Source organism: Protopterus annectens, chromosome 2.part2 (assembly GCF_019279795.1).
Source record: "Protopterus annectens isolate FY-2018-M chromosome 2.part2, PAN1.0, whole genome shotgun sequence".
NCBI lineage: Eukaryota > Metazoa > Chordata > Ceratodontiformes > Protopteridae > Protopterus > Protopterus annectens.
Genome location: NC_056730.1, coordinates 454,397,828 through 454,417,171, shown reverse-complemented (window position 1 = coordinate 454,417,171; position 19,344 = coordinate 454,397,828). Strand labels below are relative to the sequence as shown.

At 39.3% G+C, this 19,344-nt stretch overlaps 1 protein-coding gene across 1 annotated transcript in view; it reads left to right on the top strand.

Annotated features, from left to right (window-relative positions):
• The window catches only part of GFM2 (GTP dependent ribosome recycling factor mitochondrial 2), a 1,110,238-nt gene extending 1,092,103 nt beyond the window's left edge, over nucleotides 1–18,135 (top strand). Inside the window, 1 exon segment of the mRNA XM_044063950.1 lies at nucleotides 17,569–18,135. Within this exon segment, the coding sequence (XP_043919885.1) occupies nucleotides 17,569–17,697 (129 nt within the window). The 3' untranslated portion in view covers nucleotides 17,698–18,135.
• The last annotated feature ends 1,209 nt before the right edge of the window (nucleotides 18,136–19,344 follow it).

Here is a 19,344-nt window from a genome sequence, read left to right as displayed (position 1 = left end):
CAGTGTTCCAAAGGAGGAGAGAGAGAGGAAAAAAAAGCACAGGAGTTGAGTAGAAGAATCAGCAGTACCTTGGACTTGAGCCAGAGTGTGGTGTTGGGAGTTGGAAATGAACAGACAAAACATCAGCAACTCTGAAAATAGTGGATAAATGGAATACTATGAAGTATCTTATCACATTTGTGAAGTATGGTTTTACAAGAAAAAGTGCCTGAAGAACACTTATCTTTTGTTGACTTTAAGCTTGCTGATGAACTGTAAAGCATATACCCCACTTTATATCATTAATGTTTAGAAGAATACTGAAAGAGGGGAACCAGATGTAAGTAAAATAATGAATGCTGTTAGTTTTTTTGTTTGTGTCTTTCGGTTTTTCCCGGTTAGGGGTCGCCACACCGGAACTCCGGTCCGCTAATGATTGGCAGTAGATTTTTACGTGCCAAGTTGCCGGCCCTGACGCACAACCTTCAACGAAGGTACACCCATTCATGCATGTCTCCACACAGAAGATGCTCTAGCTGAGAATCAAACAGGACAAGGTCTTACTGTGAGGCGACAACGCTACCGCAGCACCACCACCGCAATCAGTATTTATATAAAACATTTCATGATATAAACTGGATGTTACGTACAGTAAAACAGATTTGTTTAGTGTGTAGTCAGAGGTAATTTAAATGTGATGAGGTCTTTTCAGTGACTGTTGTACATGTTAAAGAATGAATACTTTTTTAACTGTAAGAAATATAGGATCTGATGTTAATTTTCAGTTATCCTTGACATATGGGACTCTGTTCTGACTCTTGGAATCAGCTTGGCTGTTATAACAGATCACGAGAACCAAAAAACTCTTGTGCTGTCCCTATCCAGAGTGCCCCTCTGTAGATTACCTCAGATCTCGTTTGCTGCTCTTCTACATCAGACACGTCAGCCAAAATCCTCTCTTGAGTAAAGTGAGATTTAGTCTGTTTTACTTAAGTCATTGATGAACCTTTCTTGAAATCTTTCCTTAACTCGTCTTAACCTACCCAGTTAATATTTTTCTTACTTCTATTCTTCTAATATTCCTTTCTTTTTACACTTCAGTGTTCTTTCCTACCATTGCTGGTAGTTTTTTTTTCTGTTTAAAAAAAAAAAAAGGTAGTAGCTTAAGTTGTTTCTGAGTTTCTTCTGTAAATGAGCGTCCTTCAAACTTCTCATATGTTGTGCTAATTTTGTAACTTTCCTACCATTGTTAGTAGCTCCTATACTTTCTCCTCTCTACTTCCTGGTAGTTCTGGCCTACCATTGTTGGTAACCCTCCTCCTTTCCCTTCTTTACTTTGTGTGTGTGTGTGTGTGTGTGTTTGTGCTTGTGCGAGTTCGACTTAGTATCTAGTCAAGATGGCAGATAAAGGTAAAGGCACTACAGGATTCAAGCAGTGTTGTGATTATGGGATGAAAATGCCCAATTCCGATGTGCATATGGTATGTGTCTTATTGCTTAGGCCCAGTGCACTTGCAAGAGGATTGTGCGACTTGTCATGCTTTTAGTTATTGGCCCTTGTTGAAAGAAAGAATAAACTTATCCTTAAATGATAAATTAAAACATCCTTTGATTAGGCTTTTTCCACAGGGATATCAAAGGTCTGATGTTTCCCCACCATCATCTTCCTCTTCTTCTTCAGAGTTGATCATGGGATGAAGAGGGAGTCTCTCAGTGCCGGCTTTCCCTTCGATGCCGGCATCGAAGAGACCTAAATCTTCAGTTCCCTTACACTCAGTTTAACCAAAGCAAAGTACTGTAAAGGCTATGGTGCCAACTTTGGCACCAACTGTGATGACCTCCACCACACTTAAGGCGTTGGTGTCAATAATTATGGAGCCGACCACCCATGTGCCAGCCCCTCCCTCGGAGCTGGCCCCTTCCACAGTGCCATCTGCATCCTTGGAACCACAACTAATGTTTGTACCCAGGGCTAAGTACTCCACCTCAGTGGAGCCCTTTGTGGGGCATCTCCCAAGCCCCTTCCTAGAGAGACCCAAATCTCTATCAGCTTTTTCTGTTCGTTCCCCCAGCAGTCTGACAGAAAGTCGACTTTGTTAGGTTGGTGGATCAACTCCTCGTCGCTAGGGGTCTTACAGGTTCTTCCCATGTTTCACTCCTTTCTGGAGAGGGGAACCTTTTTTTCCAAGGACTTCACTGGACATTCCTTCTCTAACCTTCCCTGAGGCCTTAGACACCACAACTCCAGTTCCTTTGGTTTTGACTGTCCCAGCACTGACAGCCTTTATGCCTTTGGTGCCAGTGTCTGCCCTGAGTTCTTCAGTTCATTTGGATCCAGAGGACTCCTGGGGTTGTAGCTTCGCTGCCGGGTCAGAGGGGCATGGTTTGGCTGTAGTTTTCACAGATTTCCCCTTGCTTCTTGGAGCCTCAGCACGTGCAGGCTCTTCCTCGTCTTCAGCTTTGGTTGTGGTCTTGTCAGAGTGGGGTGGGACCACGGTTCCGGGGTTGTCCTTCCTGGTTCTGGGCTCCCTTACCTCTTCAGGGGGGCCTGCCTTCCAGGCCATGGAAAGGACCTTGGACTCAGCCAGTTCCCACCCTATCAGAGGATTTCCCCGACACTCCCTTTCACCCAGAACTTCCTCCAACCTCGACACATGGACAGCGAGCACCAAAGTTGCAGGATACCCAATGCAGAGGGGCTTACATCTTCCGATTCCTCCACAGAACTTCCCACTGAGGAGGACCTGGAAGAGGATGTGCAAGAGGAAACACCTAAATTATCCAGAGGAATCTGTCATGGAGGATACAGACTTTGATGAAGGGGATGGTTCCTCCTGGTTACCCCCAGAAGATGTCTCCTTTGGAGACATTTTTGCATTATTAAAGCAGAGGGGTAGTTGTAAGCCCAAAGACCCTTCCTCAGAGGAGTTGGTGTACCTGCAAGCTTTCAGTGCTCACCCATCTACCTCTTGGGTGACCCCAACCACAGACGATCTTATTAAGTTGATCGCACAGTGGGCATGGAAGGCCCTATATTTTGTAGAGCCAATCCCCAGGAGACAGGACAAAATTCTCACCGCACCAGAGGACCAACATTTTTGGGCCAAGTGGTTAGCAGTAGATGCAGTGGTGGTTGCTGCAGCCACAAAGAAGGAACTGGCAGAGGTGAGTTCCACTGTTCATCCTCCTAACCGAGAGTCCAGGGTGATGGATAGATTTGGGAAGTGGGTCTAGGCTTTATCGACCTTCGCCTTATGGTCATTGATCTTCATGGCACACCTTACTAGACTCCAGAGGGATCTGATCAAAGAGCTGTCAGATACCCTTGTAGGAGCTGTGTCTGAGGAGGTGCAAGATAAAGTTGCCTCCCAGCTGGCCACCCTAGAGTCTGTTTCCCACTTGCCATGAGGCTCATTGCGTATGCAGCCAAAGGGACAACTAGGGCAGTGGGTTCAGGAATTGCCATAAGGAGGCATGCCTGGATGTGCTTGCATGAGGTTATGGAGCCATTTAAGTATTTGTTCGTCAGTGCTGCCTTTGATGGATCATCCCTGTTTGGCCCCAAAGTCAGAGAGACCTTGGCCAGGTGTGGAAAAGATGGAAAGACCCTTTGTGCAGTGTGTGTACATTTTTCTGCTCCCAGCGATCCTTTTCCAGGAGTCAGAGGAGTGAGAAAATGTGGTTCAAGAAATCCCAAGGGCCTTTTCAGGAGAAATGTGGCAGTGGCTCCCCTCATGGCAGAGTGGGGAGCTCCAATGGAAGACACTGAATTCACGGCAGAAATGGTACTCAAAATCAGGGTTCCAAGGATTCTCTCTCAGGGAAACCCTACCAACAGTCCTGAAGGGAGGCCCAATTGCTTGCCTGTGGAGGCAGTTGGGGGAAGATTGTCCTTGCACCCACTAGCCTGGCAACAAATAACTACCGATACTTGGGTGTGAAGGATCATTTCCAGAGGATACAACATACCCTTCATTCTCACCCCAAGAACAGGCAAAAGAATCCCCAGTGTGCTACCCAGTTAGAGGGATCATGCAGCTTTGGACATTCAAAAGCTTATAGAAAGAGAGTTAACCGAGAAGTCCCACTAGACCAAACAGGATCAGGATTCTACTTCAGATTCTTTTTAGTGCCAAAAAATGAGGAGGACTGGAGACCAGTTTTGGATCTCAGCAAGTTTGTTCAGCAGGCAAATTTCTGAATGGTCATGGTTCAGTCTGTTCTCAGTTTCCTAGGGAAAAATGATTGGATGTGCTGTATAGCCCCCAAGACGTGTATTAGCACAAAATAAGTGGACAAATGCTCCAGAAGGTTTCTCCGCTTTCAGCTAGGAGCCAGTCATCATTTCAGAGCTCTGACCTTTGGTCTCACCACAGCCCCCAGGATGTTCACCAAGTGTATGGTAGTAGTAGCAGCTCACTTGAGTCTGCACAGATTCCAAGTGTTTGCATATCTAGACAACTGACTCATCACCACTCCCACAGGCATCTACTGAAGCACAAAATCCCATCTAACTCTGACTCAAGAGTTGGAGTTTATAGGGGCTTGTCTAAATACCAACTCTTGCATAGCTACCCTTCCACCTCATAGATTGCAAAGGATAAGGTCCCAAGTGAATGCTGTTTCCTCAAATGACAGGGTACCTGCTCTGCCAGTTCTACAAACCCTTGGATCCGTGGTTGTGGCCATCACAGTGGTCCTGCTAGTAAGATTTCACGAGATGTCTGCAGTAGTTACTAGCCTCCTAATGGCCTATACTCAGCCATCCTCAATGCACCACATCCTGGTCACTAATCATTGCAAGAAAGACTTATCCTGGTGGATGGAATCAGAAGAAAGTCTCCTGAGCTGACCCCTTGTTTCTCTTCAGCCCAAGGCCCTAGTGACCACAGATGCCTCCCAGATGGGGTGGGGGGCATTTTCTGGGCAAAACAGTCCAAGGCACTTGGTCCCCGATAAAGGCCGACTTGCATATCAGTGTTCTAGAGTTGAGGGCAGTGCTTTTAGCTTTGCAAGCCTTCCAAGCTGCCCTCCCTCTGGGAATGATTGCAGTTCAATCAGACATATGTCAGTAGTCTGGTACATCAACAAACAGGGTGAACCAATTCTTACCCCTTTTGTCGAGAAGTTCTCAGAGTCTGGCAGTGGGCAATCTCTTCCAACCTTTTTCTGATAGCAATGCACATCCTAGAGAACTCAAACGTGATAGTGAACAAGCTGAGCAGATGTATTCTCCTGCCTCATTTGTGGTTTCTCGATCCCAAAGTGGTGAAGGAGATTTTCCATCACTGGGGCCAGCCTTGCTGCGACCTGTTTGCATCACCCCTGAACAACAAATGCAGCAGCTACTTTGCCCTGGTCCCCCCTCAGGGAGAGTCCTTGAGAGATTCTCTCCTTCATGACTGGCTCTTGGGACTGTTCTATGCCTTTCCTCCAGTTCCAGTAATAGTAATACCTCCTTTCTCGAAGAAAGCCATCAGGTTGAAGAGCAGGGTGATCCTCATTGCTCCCTTCTGGCCTAAACAAGTCTAGTTCCCCTTTATTTGGCCTCACCTAATTTACTGTCCATGGATTCTGGACCAAGATCCAGACCTCCTGTCCTACCCAGAGGGACTAATTCACCCCAAACTCTGAAACCTCTGCTTGATTTCTCCAATTCCATTGATCACCAGGCAAGATAACCTGTCCTCTCCAGTCTGAAAAATGTTGTTGGCTTCCCATAAGCCTTCCACCAGGAGACTTTATAACAGTAAGTGGAAAAGATTCTCATATTGGGCCCATGAAAAGGATATTGACCCCTTCTCTGCACCAGTTGAAAAGGTGTTAGAAATTTTAGGTATGTTTTTTGAGAAGGGAGCTTCATCTTCTACTGTTAATGTCCAACTAGCTGCTATTTCCAAATTTCATAATTGTTTCGAAGAACACTCATTAATCTCCAACAGATTGTGCAAAGTATTTGTGAAAGGAATCTTGAGGGTAAAGCCACCTTTAGAGGATCTTCTCATTCCTTGGGATCTCAATATGGTCTTGCAGTCATTGGGCCATTCCCCTTTTGAGCCTGCAGCTAGTTGCAATCTGAAGTTCCTTTCATGGAAAACCATTTTTCTGGTAGCCAGTATGTCTACCAAAAGAATTTCAGAGATTCAAGTGTTATCTTCAAAACTTCCATATTTGATTTTTCATAAAGATAGGGTTTCAGTAAGGACCAACCCGTCCTTTCTTCCTAAGGTGATTTCTGAAGCTAACATCAGTCAGTCCATTCATTTACCAGTCATCTTCCCTAATTTTTCTAACAAGGGAGAATATTTTTTACACTTTTTAGATGTCCACAGGCAATTGCGTTTTTATCTCCACAGAACAAAGATTTAGGAAATCTGACAAGTTATTTGTCTCCTTTTCGAGTCCATCCAAGGGTAAACCAGTTTCAAAGGTTACCTTATCTACATGGTTAAGGGAATGCATAACTTTCATCTACAATAAGAAAAATGTCCAAATTACCTCTACCAGTTAGAGCATATTCTACTAGAACAATAGCTACTTCTGCTGCTTTTCACTCACAGGCTTCCATGGATGAAATACGCACAGCAGCAACCTGGGCTACTTCCACATACCTTTATCACTCATTACAGATTAGATCTGGTCTCTAGGGGAAAAACTTCCTTTGGCTCCATTGTGCTCAGGAGTATGCTTCTATGAGGCCTCCCAAGATCTATGGTAGCTGGGGACTCTTTCCCATATGTCAGGGATAAATGAAGATTGACAACAAATAAAGAAGTTATGTACTTACCATAATATTCCATCTGTTTTGTCGATCTTCATTTAACCTTGACACCCCACCCACCTTCCCCTTCCTTCAGACTTCTTGGAGGAACAAACTCTAGTCCTGGTTATCTGTTATTTCATATGTGACCTTGGACATAGCCTGTACAATTGGAATTGGGCTGTCTTTCCTGTTTTCCTTTATAGTTGCAAACTCGATCTGAGGTAATCTAGAGAGGGGCATTCTGGGTAAGGGGTTAGCTTGAGAGTTTTTTTGGTTCTCACAATCTGTTATCAGAGCCAAGCTGGTTCCGAGGGCTGGAACTGAGTCCCATACAGCAAGAATAAATGAAGATCAACAACACAGATGGAACGTTATGGTGAGTACATAACTTCTTTTTTAGATATATATATATATATATATATATATATATATATATATATATATATATATAGACAGATACATATATATATATATATATACATATATATATATATATATATATACACAGTATAACAAAAAAAAGGCTGGACAAAAGCAATTTTAATGTTTATATGCTGTGACCTTGCACCTCTGGGTGGGGTGTAAAAATGCACTGATTGTGTTATATGTAGAGTAAGGATATTTTATTTTTACAACAGTGAATGTCTACATTACTACCTTTGGTTTAAGCTGTAAACATGTTTTTGTAAGCATGTAGGCTTTAAGAATAAGTCAAAATGGTAAAAGCCATGAAAATACTAAGCTTCTTGCAACTTTGAAGATATTAGATAGTTTTCCTCTGGCAAATGTTCAGTGGAGTTGAGATGTTTGCAGTTAAAGGCAGCTGTGTATTCTTTTCTGAGTGAAATGTACAGAGACTCATTGCTGAATACATGTTCATGGAGACGAGCTGTCTACAGGTGCAAGCAGTCAATCTTGAGAATTGAGTATTCTTTGCTGAGGGGGAAATGCAAAATTTAAAGCTACAATAGCAAGCAGTTCAATGAAAAAAATAAGTTTGAAATTAAGGGAAGTGAAAAAGAAGTAACCATGCACCAATAAAAGGTAAGATGAAAATGCAGAGTAATAAAGTAAAAATAAGACACTGGTGCTTTCCCACCTATGTGTTAAAGTGAGGGGAATTTAAGGACTGGACATTGGAAATTATTCAGTAGTTGTTAGGGAAGCTAATAGTATCTTCAGATGTTGTAATTAGTGACTGGGATAAAATGAAAATTAAGTTTAAACAGGGTTGAAATAAAAGAGAAAGAGTTACAGTTAAGAAGTAATAGAAATTAAACAAACACAAAAATTCGAGAGAACTCCTGCACTGGGACTGAAAGACTAATGTAAAACCAAACAAAACAAGTATTCCAGACCGCTGCAATTACCCAGGATAAATACTTCATTGTTACACATAAAAACAAATCAGTTAAGCACTTTCGCCTGTAAGCAAGACATCTTCAAAACCGATTTGCAATGAATAAAATCCATATTTAAAATCTCAATGAAGCTTACATCATTGTGCACACCTCCATTCTCACCCAATCACGATTCAAAAGGTAAACAACACCCTTTTGTTACTATGTACCCTATAAAAATAACTGGACAAAATATTTCACATTTAACCAAACACTACTCACCTAAAAAACTCAATACTATATACGCAAAGCTCTTCTTTTTAATTCATTGTGTATAGGTTCATTGAGATTTTAAATACGGTTTTTATTCATGACAATTAGATTCTGAAGATGTCTTGCTTATAGACGAAAGCGCTTAACCAATTTGTTTTTATGTGCAACAATAAAGTATTTATCCTGGGTAATTGTGGCTGTCTGGAATATGTGTTTTGTTAAGTAATAGAAATTGCTTAGAAGGGCTGACAAATGTTAAAGTACTGCAGAATAAGGGGAATCTCACAGAACAAGAGGAGCAGCCAGTGTACAGTGCTAAAGAGAAAATAAGGGATCATCTGGATAATTTGCATGAGCTTAGAAAGATTGCAGTTAAGCAACTATTGTTTTGGGAACAGTTGCATAGCACAAAAACTTGTAGTACAACAACTTAGTCAATAGAACATTGAAAAGGTTGTCGCCAAACTTAGGGAACTTATAACACGAAAAATAACCAGAGGTCCTGTAAAAGTTTTAAAGATATAGTTTACATTTTTTTTAAAAATTTGCACGCAAGAGTGAAATGTGGAAATTAAGAAAGAGTACAAATTGAAAATATTTGTGGAAGACTTAATTATGCCAAGGTTAGAGGTAGACAAGGCTCAATAACTAGCAGTTAAGATATGAGATGATGAGATAAAACCAGTGATGCATAATCGATCTTTAGGAAAGTCTCAAGGAACCATTGATATTCCTGTGGAATTTTGGAAATTAAGAGGGAAGAAACTGATAAAGATCTGGAAGATTTTGTTTAACAATATTTTAAAAGTAGCAGAAGCGCCAACATCTTGGAAGAAAGCTGTGGTGGCTGTCTCATCTAAAGATGACAATGATCCTTCAGACCCAGCTTTGTATAGACCCATTTCAGTTTTAAACCACAGTTATAAAGTGTTTATGTGTAGGCCGCAGTGGTGCAGCGGTTAACGTTGTCGCCTCACAGCAAGATGTTTTCCGGTTTGATTGTCTGCTGGAGTGCCTTCTTTGTGGAGTCTGCATGTCCTCCCCATGGTTGAGTGATGCTTAAAGACATGCAGGTGGGGGCATGCATGAATGGGTGTGCCTTCATTGAAGGCTGGGGGTCGGGCTGGCACCTTGGCACCGTAAAAATCTACTGCCAATCATAAGCGGACTGGCGTTCCACTGTGGCGACCCCTAACTGGGAAAAGATGAAAGACATTACTATAAAGTGTTCATATCTGTACTAACTAAAAGAATGACAAAGGTGTTGCCAAAATTGATAGATATGGATCAGTGAGGTTTTGTGGAGGGGAGGCAAACCCTTGACAACATTAATAGAATGATGATGATCCAGAGGGAAGCAAAATTAAGAAAAATACCTCTGCTGTTGGTGGGTCTTGATGCAGAGAAAGCTTCTGACACTAAGCTGGGATTTTATAAGTAGGGCATTTGAAGCTTTTGCATTCCCTAATACAATAATAAGGTTGATTAGAAGGATATGTGAATGATTAGAGGCAGGAATTAAAGTTGGAGGATTCCTCAACAAGCTGTGTTTGAATTAGGAAAAAGGCAGGGGTGTCCTCTTTCCATTTTATTTGCTTATATTTAGAGCCATTGACAAAGAAAATAAGGGACTCAGAAATAAAATATATAATTGGTATGGTAATCAAGAAAAGTTGGCTTTATTTGTAGATAACATTATTTTGTTCCTGATAAATCCAGAAATTTTCCAGAAAAAGACAACTCAGTGTTGTGGAACATTTTGAGACAGTTTCAGGTCTTTTCAGGATATAAAACTAGGCTGAGATCTGGACCCTATAGCTGTGCCAGTGGTGAGTCTTATTGGGGACCTGGAGAGCAAGGGAACGACCAGCCCCAGACTGACTGTGATCTCTGTGTGCTCTTAAGGGAAATTGCATTTTACTGTGTGTATTTGTTATCCTTTCCTCCTATATGAGATGCCCCTCACTGTTGTTAGTGGTGAGGATTGAGGCTGCTTGATTGCTGGGCCAGGGCATGGGCGTCACAAAAGCATTTAGGAGTATGGATTAAAAAGGCTTCTGTTATGGCAGCTAAGGATATGTAGAAAGAATCCAAAATGTATGAAGAAGATACACCAGGACAATCGAAGTCAACCAGATAAATTCCAGAAAAGCGATTTATTAAGAACAATGAAAGAGCAGTAAAAAGTAGTAAGCGCTTTCACGTCTACCAGGAAGCTTTATCAGACATAACTATACACTTGATTAAACATTCTTATTTAGTAAAATGTATAGTAAAATGTACTCCTATCAAAAAACAGCTACATAAACATAGCAATAAAGAACTAGTTCATTGGTGCATATAAAACAAATGGGTAGTCATGTCACAATTAATAATTAATGAAGTATCAATTTAAAATAAATAAACAATAAGGAACACTAGTAAATACATAAAAAAATATATATATATATATATATATATATATATATATATATATATATATACATATATAAAAATATATATACACAAAACTATATATACACAAAAAGTGTGTCCTCTTCTTAAAAATATATATTTCATACAACATTCAAGGGTATATCATATATCAATGTTTAAATGGTCTATCAGCTAGGAAAGGTCTCAAGGAAATTTTATCATTGAGACCATGACCCCTATCTGCTGCTAGCTTAATTATCCATTTTACTTCCTTTTTCTCTGTATTTTTCCCCATACACCCTAGTCTCTCTGTATTATAAATATGTTCTAAAACCATAAAATTAAATATATGTGTACTATCTCGTTGTAACACATGACTGGCCAAAGCATTGGTTTCATTTTCTTTGTTGATGGCATAAATATGTTCCCTAATACACTCCCTTAGTTTTCTGGTAGTCATGCCTACATAAAAACATTGACATTTCTTGCATTGACTCAGATAAATCACATTTCTAGATCTGCAATCTGCATATTTATTAAATTCATATCTTTTACCTGTATCTGGATGTAGAAATTAATTTGAATTCTTAATATAACTACATTGATTGCAAGTACGACATGCATGCGTACCTTTTCTCTGGGAAACTAAACCCTCATTCTTGTTTTTTTCGTAACATAATAATCTCTTAAGTGACTTTGTATTCTTATAGCTGAATGCTGGTCTATCTCCTACTATTCTTATAATGTCATCATCTAATTGTAAAATATTCCAGTGCCTCTTAATTATATTCACAACAGTTGTATTATTTTTAGTATAAGGTTTCCTATTATTGACATTATTATATCTACCCCTGACTGAAAACGTATTCCTATGAACGTATGGTCGATCAATTCCTTCAAGTTCTACCTTATATAATCCACTAAGGTCTTTCTTATGATAACCTCTGTCTAAAAACTCATTTTCCATATTCCCTATAGCTTCTGTAAACACTAAATCATCACTAGTGATTCTTGAAAAATGCGCAGATTGATTCCTGACAATATTCCTGTGTATATACGGAGGGTGCATGCTATCTCTATGGAGTATAGCATTCCTTCTACAGGGTTTACGATAGACCTCCGTTATAATTCCCCCATTAACTTTTCTAAGTAGTACATCCAAGAGCTCAATTTTTATCTGTGATATAGTGCTCGTTAGCTCTAAAAATGTTGTGGTACCATTGACATATCTAATAAATTCCTGTAAGGTAGTAAGATCCCCTCCCCAAATCAGAAACACATCGTCCACAAATCTTCTATAACATTTAATGTATTTAGAATAAATAGCATGTTCTAAAATATAGGTGAATTCCCAGTATGCCAAAACTAAGTTCGCATATGAACTGGCACATGATGCGCCCATCGCTACTCCCTTTACCTGGAGGTAATAGCAGCTTTGTGATGTAAAAGGAGAGGACTAGATCTAGTAGCATAGTAATCATAATGACCTTACTATTCGACATGCCATTACGTAGAAGGAATAATCTCAAAAAAGCTACACCCACATTATTGGGTATACTAGTAAACAGGGCTGTAACATCTAAGGTTACCAAATAATCAAAATCTTTTATTTCATCTCCTGTATTATTGCATACCAAGGTCTCTAAAAAATGTTGAGTATCTCGTAGAATAGATGTTGTATTTTCTACTACAGGTCTTAATTGCTTCTCTAAAAAGATCGATATGCTTTCGGTCAACCAACCTCTTCCCAAAACAATTGGTCTAAGTGGAGGTCTATTCATGTCCTTATGTATCTTTGGAAGGCCTCGAAACACAGGGACTAAAGGTTTCTCAACTAAAAAATAGTTATATAAACCCTCATCTATTATATCACACATTAACATGTCATATAAATCAGCATGCATCACTTTAATAACTTTGTCTAAATCTGTAGAATTGAGTTTAACATAGTTACTACTATCTTCTAATGATTCAGTAATCATATTATCATAATATTTTTTATCTAAAATAACCATAGCCCCTCCCTTATCGGCAGGTCTTATAACTATATCTTTGTTGTTCATTAGACTATTGAGTGCCAACTTCTCTTCCTTTGTCAAATTAAAGAACTCAGTTTTTTTTATATCATTCTCAAATTGTAACAAAAATTCATTCATGCAAGCTTTCTCGAAGCTTTCCAGCAAAGGGTGCAAAGCTGGTATATAAACAGAGGGTTTCTTAAAATAAACATTAGTAGCATTGCTATTGTCATCAGTAAACTATAAAGCCAAAGCCACATTTCTAGTAAAATACTTTGTCAATTATCAATTCACTCACATCCACATTCTGAGAGGGAATGAACGACAAGCCTTTGTTCAAAACAAATAATTCATGTTCAGTCAGTACATACTCAGAGATATTCACTACTAAGTCCGCTGCACTGGTTTCAGCGACTTGCATTGAAACTCTAACTGACCTTCCGAAGTTTTCCTTTTCCTCCCCTTGTATTGGGGACTCCATGCTGGTTTGTTCTCTATTCGAAATGGTAAGGGAAAATGGAGGTTGTTAGTATCATTCACGGTTTCTCGTAAATTAGATCCACCAAATGATGTAGTTTTTTTACGCACCACTTGTTCGTTCACTTCTGTAGAGCTCGTAAGAGGATTATCTGTTACTGGAGACGATCGTATACATGGACGCTGCTCACCTCCCCCCATATCCAGTAATGCGGAGGTAAGTAGAAAGAGACTAAACAAAAGATAATACAAAAGTTGAGAAACTAGAAACTCTTATTTATGGACTGTGGATAATAAGATACAAGCATTGAAAATGTTTTTAGTCCCTTTAGTCTTCTGTACAGGTCAGGCATATGTTTATGACCCGAGGAGAAGTTATGGAGAATAATTAATAAAGAATTGAAAACATTTATCTGGGAGGGTAAGAGTTAAGTGAAATAAGTTGATCTTTCCATTAGAACAAAGTGGTTTAGGTTTACCTGATTTGAAGGGATATTTTAAAGCTACACAGTTGAGGCTCATGTACATAACACAAATAAAAGGTTATAATTCAAAGTGGAAAGGGATGATGATAATAAAGGAAGAGGGAAGTTCAGGAAACAGAGATTGGGGAGTTGGATGCAGATCTTTAAGGAGAATAATAGCAACCATACAGACTATTACATTCATGAAGTAGCAGAACGTATTCTAAGAACTAAGTCCTTAAGAGAGTGGAGAAAGAGTTTGAATTTACTGGAGAAATCTGGCAAAGGAACCAAGATATTGGGAGCAAACAACTCAGTCAGGAAATGTAGTAGACTAGGATGAGTCCAAGAAGACTTTTGTATTTCAGGCTACAGAATGCCTTCCCTACCAGGACTTGATCTCAGAGTACAGACAAAGAGAAGCAGATAGGGGAATGTTAAGTGAAAAACCTGCTGTGGTACAGTTTTTAGTTGAATCTGGAACAGAAGCAGCTGTTAAAAAGGGATAATTAGTAGGGCATATAAAATATTGCATGATAACTATAAGAATCAATCAATGGAGTCTAGAAAAGATTGGGACTAGAGACTGGAAAAGCAATTTACAAGAAAACAATTTGAAGACACATATATGGCTCCTAAGAATGCAACCAAGTACAAAAGGTTTAGGATCTTTGCTTGGAAGTGTTTGTATTCTTATCTTTATTCCCCAAGCAGACATCAATGAATGTTTCCTCAGGCAGATAGCAAATGTTGGAAGTGTGATAGAGAAGAAATAGATAACTGGAAACATATGTTTTGTGAGTGTAATGAGTTGGCATATTTTAAAACTCCCTACAGAGTACTCAGAAATATTGGGTGAGCAAATGACTGTACTTATGAAAAGGATGCTGTTAAGGTGAGATATAGGATCTGAATTGCCTAGACATAGTAAGTCCTTAATAAGTTTAATTCTGTTGGCTGTCAAAAAAGCAATTACTAGAAAATGGAAATCAATGTCTACACCAACTGTATTTGAGGTATTGAATGTTATAAAATGTTTCCTCCCACATCCCAAAGACTTTCAGTAGGTGGATTGGACACTCTAAATTGGCCCTAGGTGTGAGTGTGTGTGTGTGTGTGTGTGTGTGCCTTCTGTGGAAGGTTGGGTGCCAGGCTGGCAACTCGACACCGTAAAACTCCACTGCCAGTCATGAGCGGACAGATGATCCGCTGTGGCGACCCCTAACCGGGAAAAGCCGAAAGAAGAAGAAGAATGTTATAAAATAACTGGAAGTGGACAGTTTGTCAAATTATTTAAAGTGCAATTAATTTAGGCAGTAAAGCCTCATAACATACCTGTTTTGTTACTGTTCTCACCTTATCAACTTCACAGAATATCATGTTTGCTGCAACTTAAATTACAAGTGTGCCGTGTATCCTGAGAGAGGAGCCATTGTATAACAAGACATAAGGAATGCAGTGGAAAACTGCTAACTTTTTAGCATCATGTTTTATGTTGTTGACCTAAAATATATTATTGTTGTATCAGTCTGCCTACACTGCGTGTTTTTATTTAGCGTTAAATAATGTTTTATTTTTACTTGCCATTAATTAAAAACACTAGACAACAAACAGCTGCATTCATTCATGACCTCGAAGTTATGATTTTTGCTGAGATTCCAACTATGTTCACTTCATATAACCAGTGAAGCAGAAAGGTTTTGGAAAAGTGTCCGCATGACACCGAGTGCTGTGTACCAGATGACATGTAGTGATGCACCAAATACAGCTGTTTTACAGACAGAGAAGATACAGAAAGGAAGTTTTTGACATCAGTATTTAGAATTACAGCATCACATAGCATTGGAGACTCAAATAAGCGTATTACTATTCCAAAGAAAGCTGCAGTCATAGCTTATAGCCCTGATTTTAGAATAGCACAGTTGTTTCTTAAGCAAGTAATAATGCCTGACTGGCTGGTTATTACAGGGAAATAATGGTCTACCCAGTGGTATTGTGAGGCCCAGTGTTGGCAGGTAGAAGGCCTCCCCACCTCTAGGTGGTCTAATGTTTCCATTAATGCTCACTCTGTAGAGCATTATTGAACTTAGAAAATGTGATATCTGTTGGATTAGTTTGTATTTGTTTTATTTAGTATATACATTTTTTGTATGTTTCTGATGCAAAATATTTCCTCTGCCTAATATTTCAAAGTTGCGGTGGGATATGTAATTGTTAAAGGAAGCATTTTACATCCAAAATATAATTTATACAAGTATATAATAATGCCTACAAACACACGTATAGATTAAGATGTAGAAAGACAATCTCACACTTACAGAGGAACTGAAATGTACACAGAAACTCACACGTGCATATGACATATGCAGAGGCACAGTTGCACAAATGATCATGTATACACACATACTAAGTGAAGCTATACAACGCCCCCTGCTCACGCACACAGAAACACATGCACACACACCCCCATATGAACAAACACACACAGGTCATTGTCATATCTCTCGACTGTCCCAGAGTTTCCCTCACTTTCTTCCCCATCCTTATAAAGTTGTTGATTTTTGGTAAGTTACTGAGGAACACAGTCATTAATGCCAGACATTAGAGTTTCCTTCTTGTTACTATTCAGAAAATATACGTTGATGCAAAAATGGTTCTATTTTAAATACAAACTGACATTTTGAATCCGTACCCAATCCCTTGCATATAGATTGTTTACTCATAAACTTGCTTTAATAATGTGCATCTTCCACACTCAACAATTTGTCATTATTAGTATCTTCTATAAAAACTGCTATTAAACAGTACCATGTATTTTAGCTTTTTACACTATTAAACATTTGACATCTTATTCATTTTGTTGCCTCTTTTAAAGTGTCTTCTGTTGAACAACTGTTTTTTTTTTATAGTGTCAATTAGCTGCAGTTTTGTCATTTTAGTTGTGATGCTGAAGTGGCAGACAAGTTTGTGTGTGATGTATTCAGATATATTTGGCAAGACTGTATTTCATCATCTCTTACAGAGCAAGCTGGAGGGACAGGTTCTTAACCCAGAGACTGCCCAGGCTATGGAATAGACTTCCCAAACATGTCAAGCGGAGTGCCTCACTGGCCCTCTTCAAGAGAAATCTTGATGAGTGGATGGGAAATAGAAATTTCACCCAGGGGATCACTCCAGTGGCTCTACTTGACAGAGGCACTGGGAACTAAGGTCGGGTGGCACGATGCCAGGGTAATCTTATGGGCTAGGCTTGTAAAAGCTCCAGGGCCATTAGCCTAGTATACACCTATGAACCTATAATACTGAAAGACAGTATTAAATATCCTGCAACTCAGAGGCATTGGAAAGAGGACTTGAAGACAACAGATTTCTCAGTGCAAAGTAGTATAGTATTGCATTATCTGAAAAACAGTAAAATAGTTAACTACCTTACTGCTTAGGCTGTATTTATTTGGTGTGGTAGTAAGTTTTATGGATGCTTGCTCTGTTTATGCTAAGAATACTGTTTTATGTTGCCATTGTTTGTCATGCCTTTGGAATAGAAGGTGTTCCATGTCAGAGTAAGAATTAATGACTGATATTTTATCTCCTCACTAACTTTTTTTAATTTTCCAGAGATTTCGCTGCATTCAGCAATGTTTGTGTAACCTTTTGTGTGTATGTAAAGTATACTTACACAGCTTTCTTCAATATGGCAAGGCTGCTGTACACAGTGTTTGACTTATGATTTTTTGTACAAATTAATTACTAATAATAAAAGCTGACAGTGTTTAAATTGAATGTCAGGTGTTCAGAGCAGTACAAGCAAGAGTTATTAAAGTTTGTAATTGTTTTTGCAGGGCTACTCCACTGTTTTACGCACATTGACATCTGGGTCAGCAACTTTTAGTTTGGAATTTTCCAGTTATCAAACCATGAAGCAGCAAGAACAAAGAGAACTTATTAATAAGCTGACTGGATTAGGCTGACCTGACCATATGATGCATAAAGGATGGGCAATTTTCATTTTTAAATGTTGAACATTGAAACCATCTAAACTGATGGACACGAAGAAGAGAGCTGATCTGTCTCTCTCTCCCAGTATCTTTGTACATATATAATATGATTGAGAGTTTCTGTAAGAACAGATCAAGTAGTGAGAAGATTTTGGCAGCTGGGATCCAATTATCTTTGAAATCAAACCAGTTGTCAACAGTGACATGAGGTGAAGTAAAACCACAAGTTAACAGGGCAAGAATGACAACTTCTGTTAGAGGTTTAACTGAACTAAACTCAGCATGAGTTTCCACAATTCCAGAATTTTTACAATAAAGTGCTTACTCAGTGTCTGCCTTTCCAGTTACCATAATATTGATGAATTATTGTAAAAATGTGTTCTTTGCTTAAATAAATTAAATGAGACATCACTTAGATGCTGTTGGCTGTGCTTTATGTTGACAGATGCCTGTACCAAGCACCATATTCATTAAGTAGTATGAGGCATTTCGCAGTGCTGAATATTTTGTTCAAGTTCCTCATTTAGTAAGTTGAATAGTTAAGGCATTCACTACCAGCAGAAATCCACAACAGATTTTACAGCACTTACCTTTCTTGGGACTTCCAAACTGGCATTAGTTATTATTTTCAGAAATGTCATTGTCACCTGACATACAAGCGCAGATTCTGTTGTACACTTAATCTGGTAGTTCTTCAGAACAAAGCTGTAAATGCATTTTTCATTTTTCCTTGGGTAACTCATTTGTACTACTTTTTCTAGGTAACATAAGTCTGTTACATACAGCTGCGCATCTGGTAAATCTTACTTCAAAGGACCTCTTGCAGTGGGTCACATTTGGGAATTCCTGTTCCAAGGACCATCTCTTCAGCATAGATTTCTGCATTCTCCAGTTCATCTGCTCAGGGACACACACCCTCTAACTTTGCATGCTGTGACTTTGTGCACAGATAAAAGAAGGCATGTTCATCCCCACACCCCAGAGTTCTTTTCAGGTACTCACTTGGTTTGAATTTTGCTCCTTATATGCATTGTGGAAAAGTTCCTGTGTCTGATGTTAAAGAAACTAAATCTTGCAAGTGTCCTTAATTTAACCAGCTAGTACCCCCACTATTATTGCTGTTATTGCACAATTTGAAAGAATGCAAAACTCTGGCTAGCCACAGAAGGTGTAAACGTGTCACTACTTCAAATATGACAGCACTGGATGGTATGTACTGCACATATTGATCAGAAGGTCTCTTGTGTGATCCCAAGCAGGAGCTAGAAGGAAGAGAGAATGTTAAAGGGAAGGCTTGTCAGTGGCCCAAGTTACAGCTGCCTAAATCTACCTCCCAAATGTCTAACATACCCTTGCTGTTCACAGATTCTGTCTTGAGTAATAATGCATTAACCTTATAACCTTACACCATTCACCAGCCAATGATCTAGAAGATTAAAGGAAAGTGTTTCCCTAGCAACCACCTCTGGGTTTAGTATCAGTGCCTGGATGGTGCATCTCTCATTCCTGTGTCAATGGGAAATCAGCTTCATTGCATGGGTTAGGCTCTTCAGACCTCTGGCAATGATTCTGTGGACTGAAAACTGAAGAGATGTCTCCTTTCACTATCCTCAAGGGTTA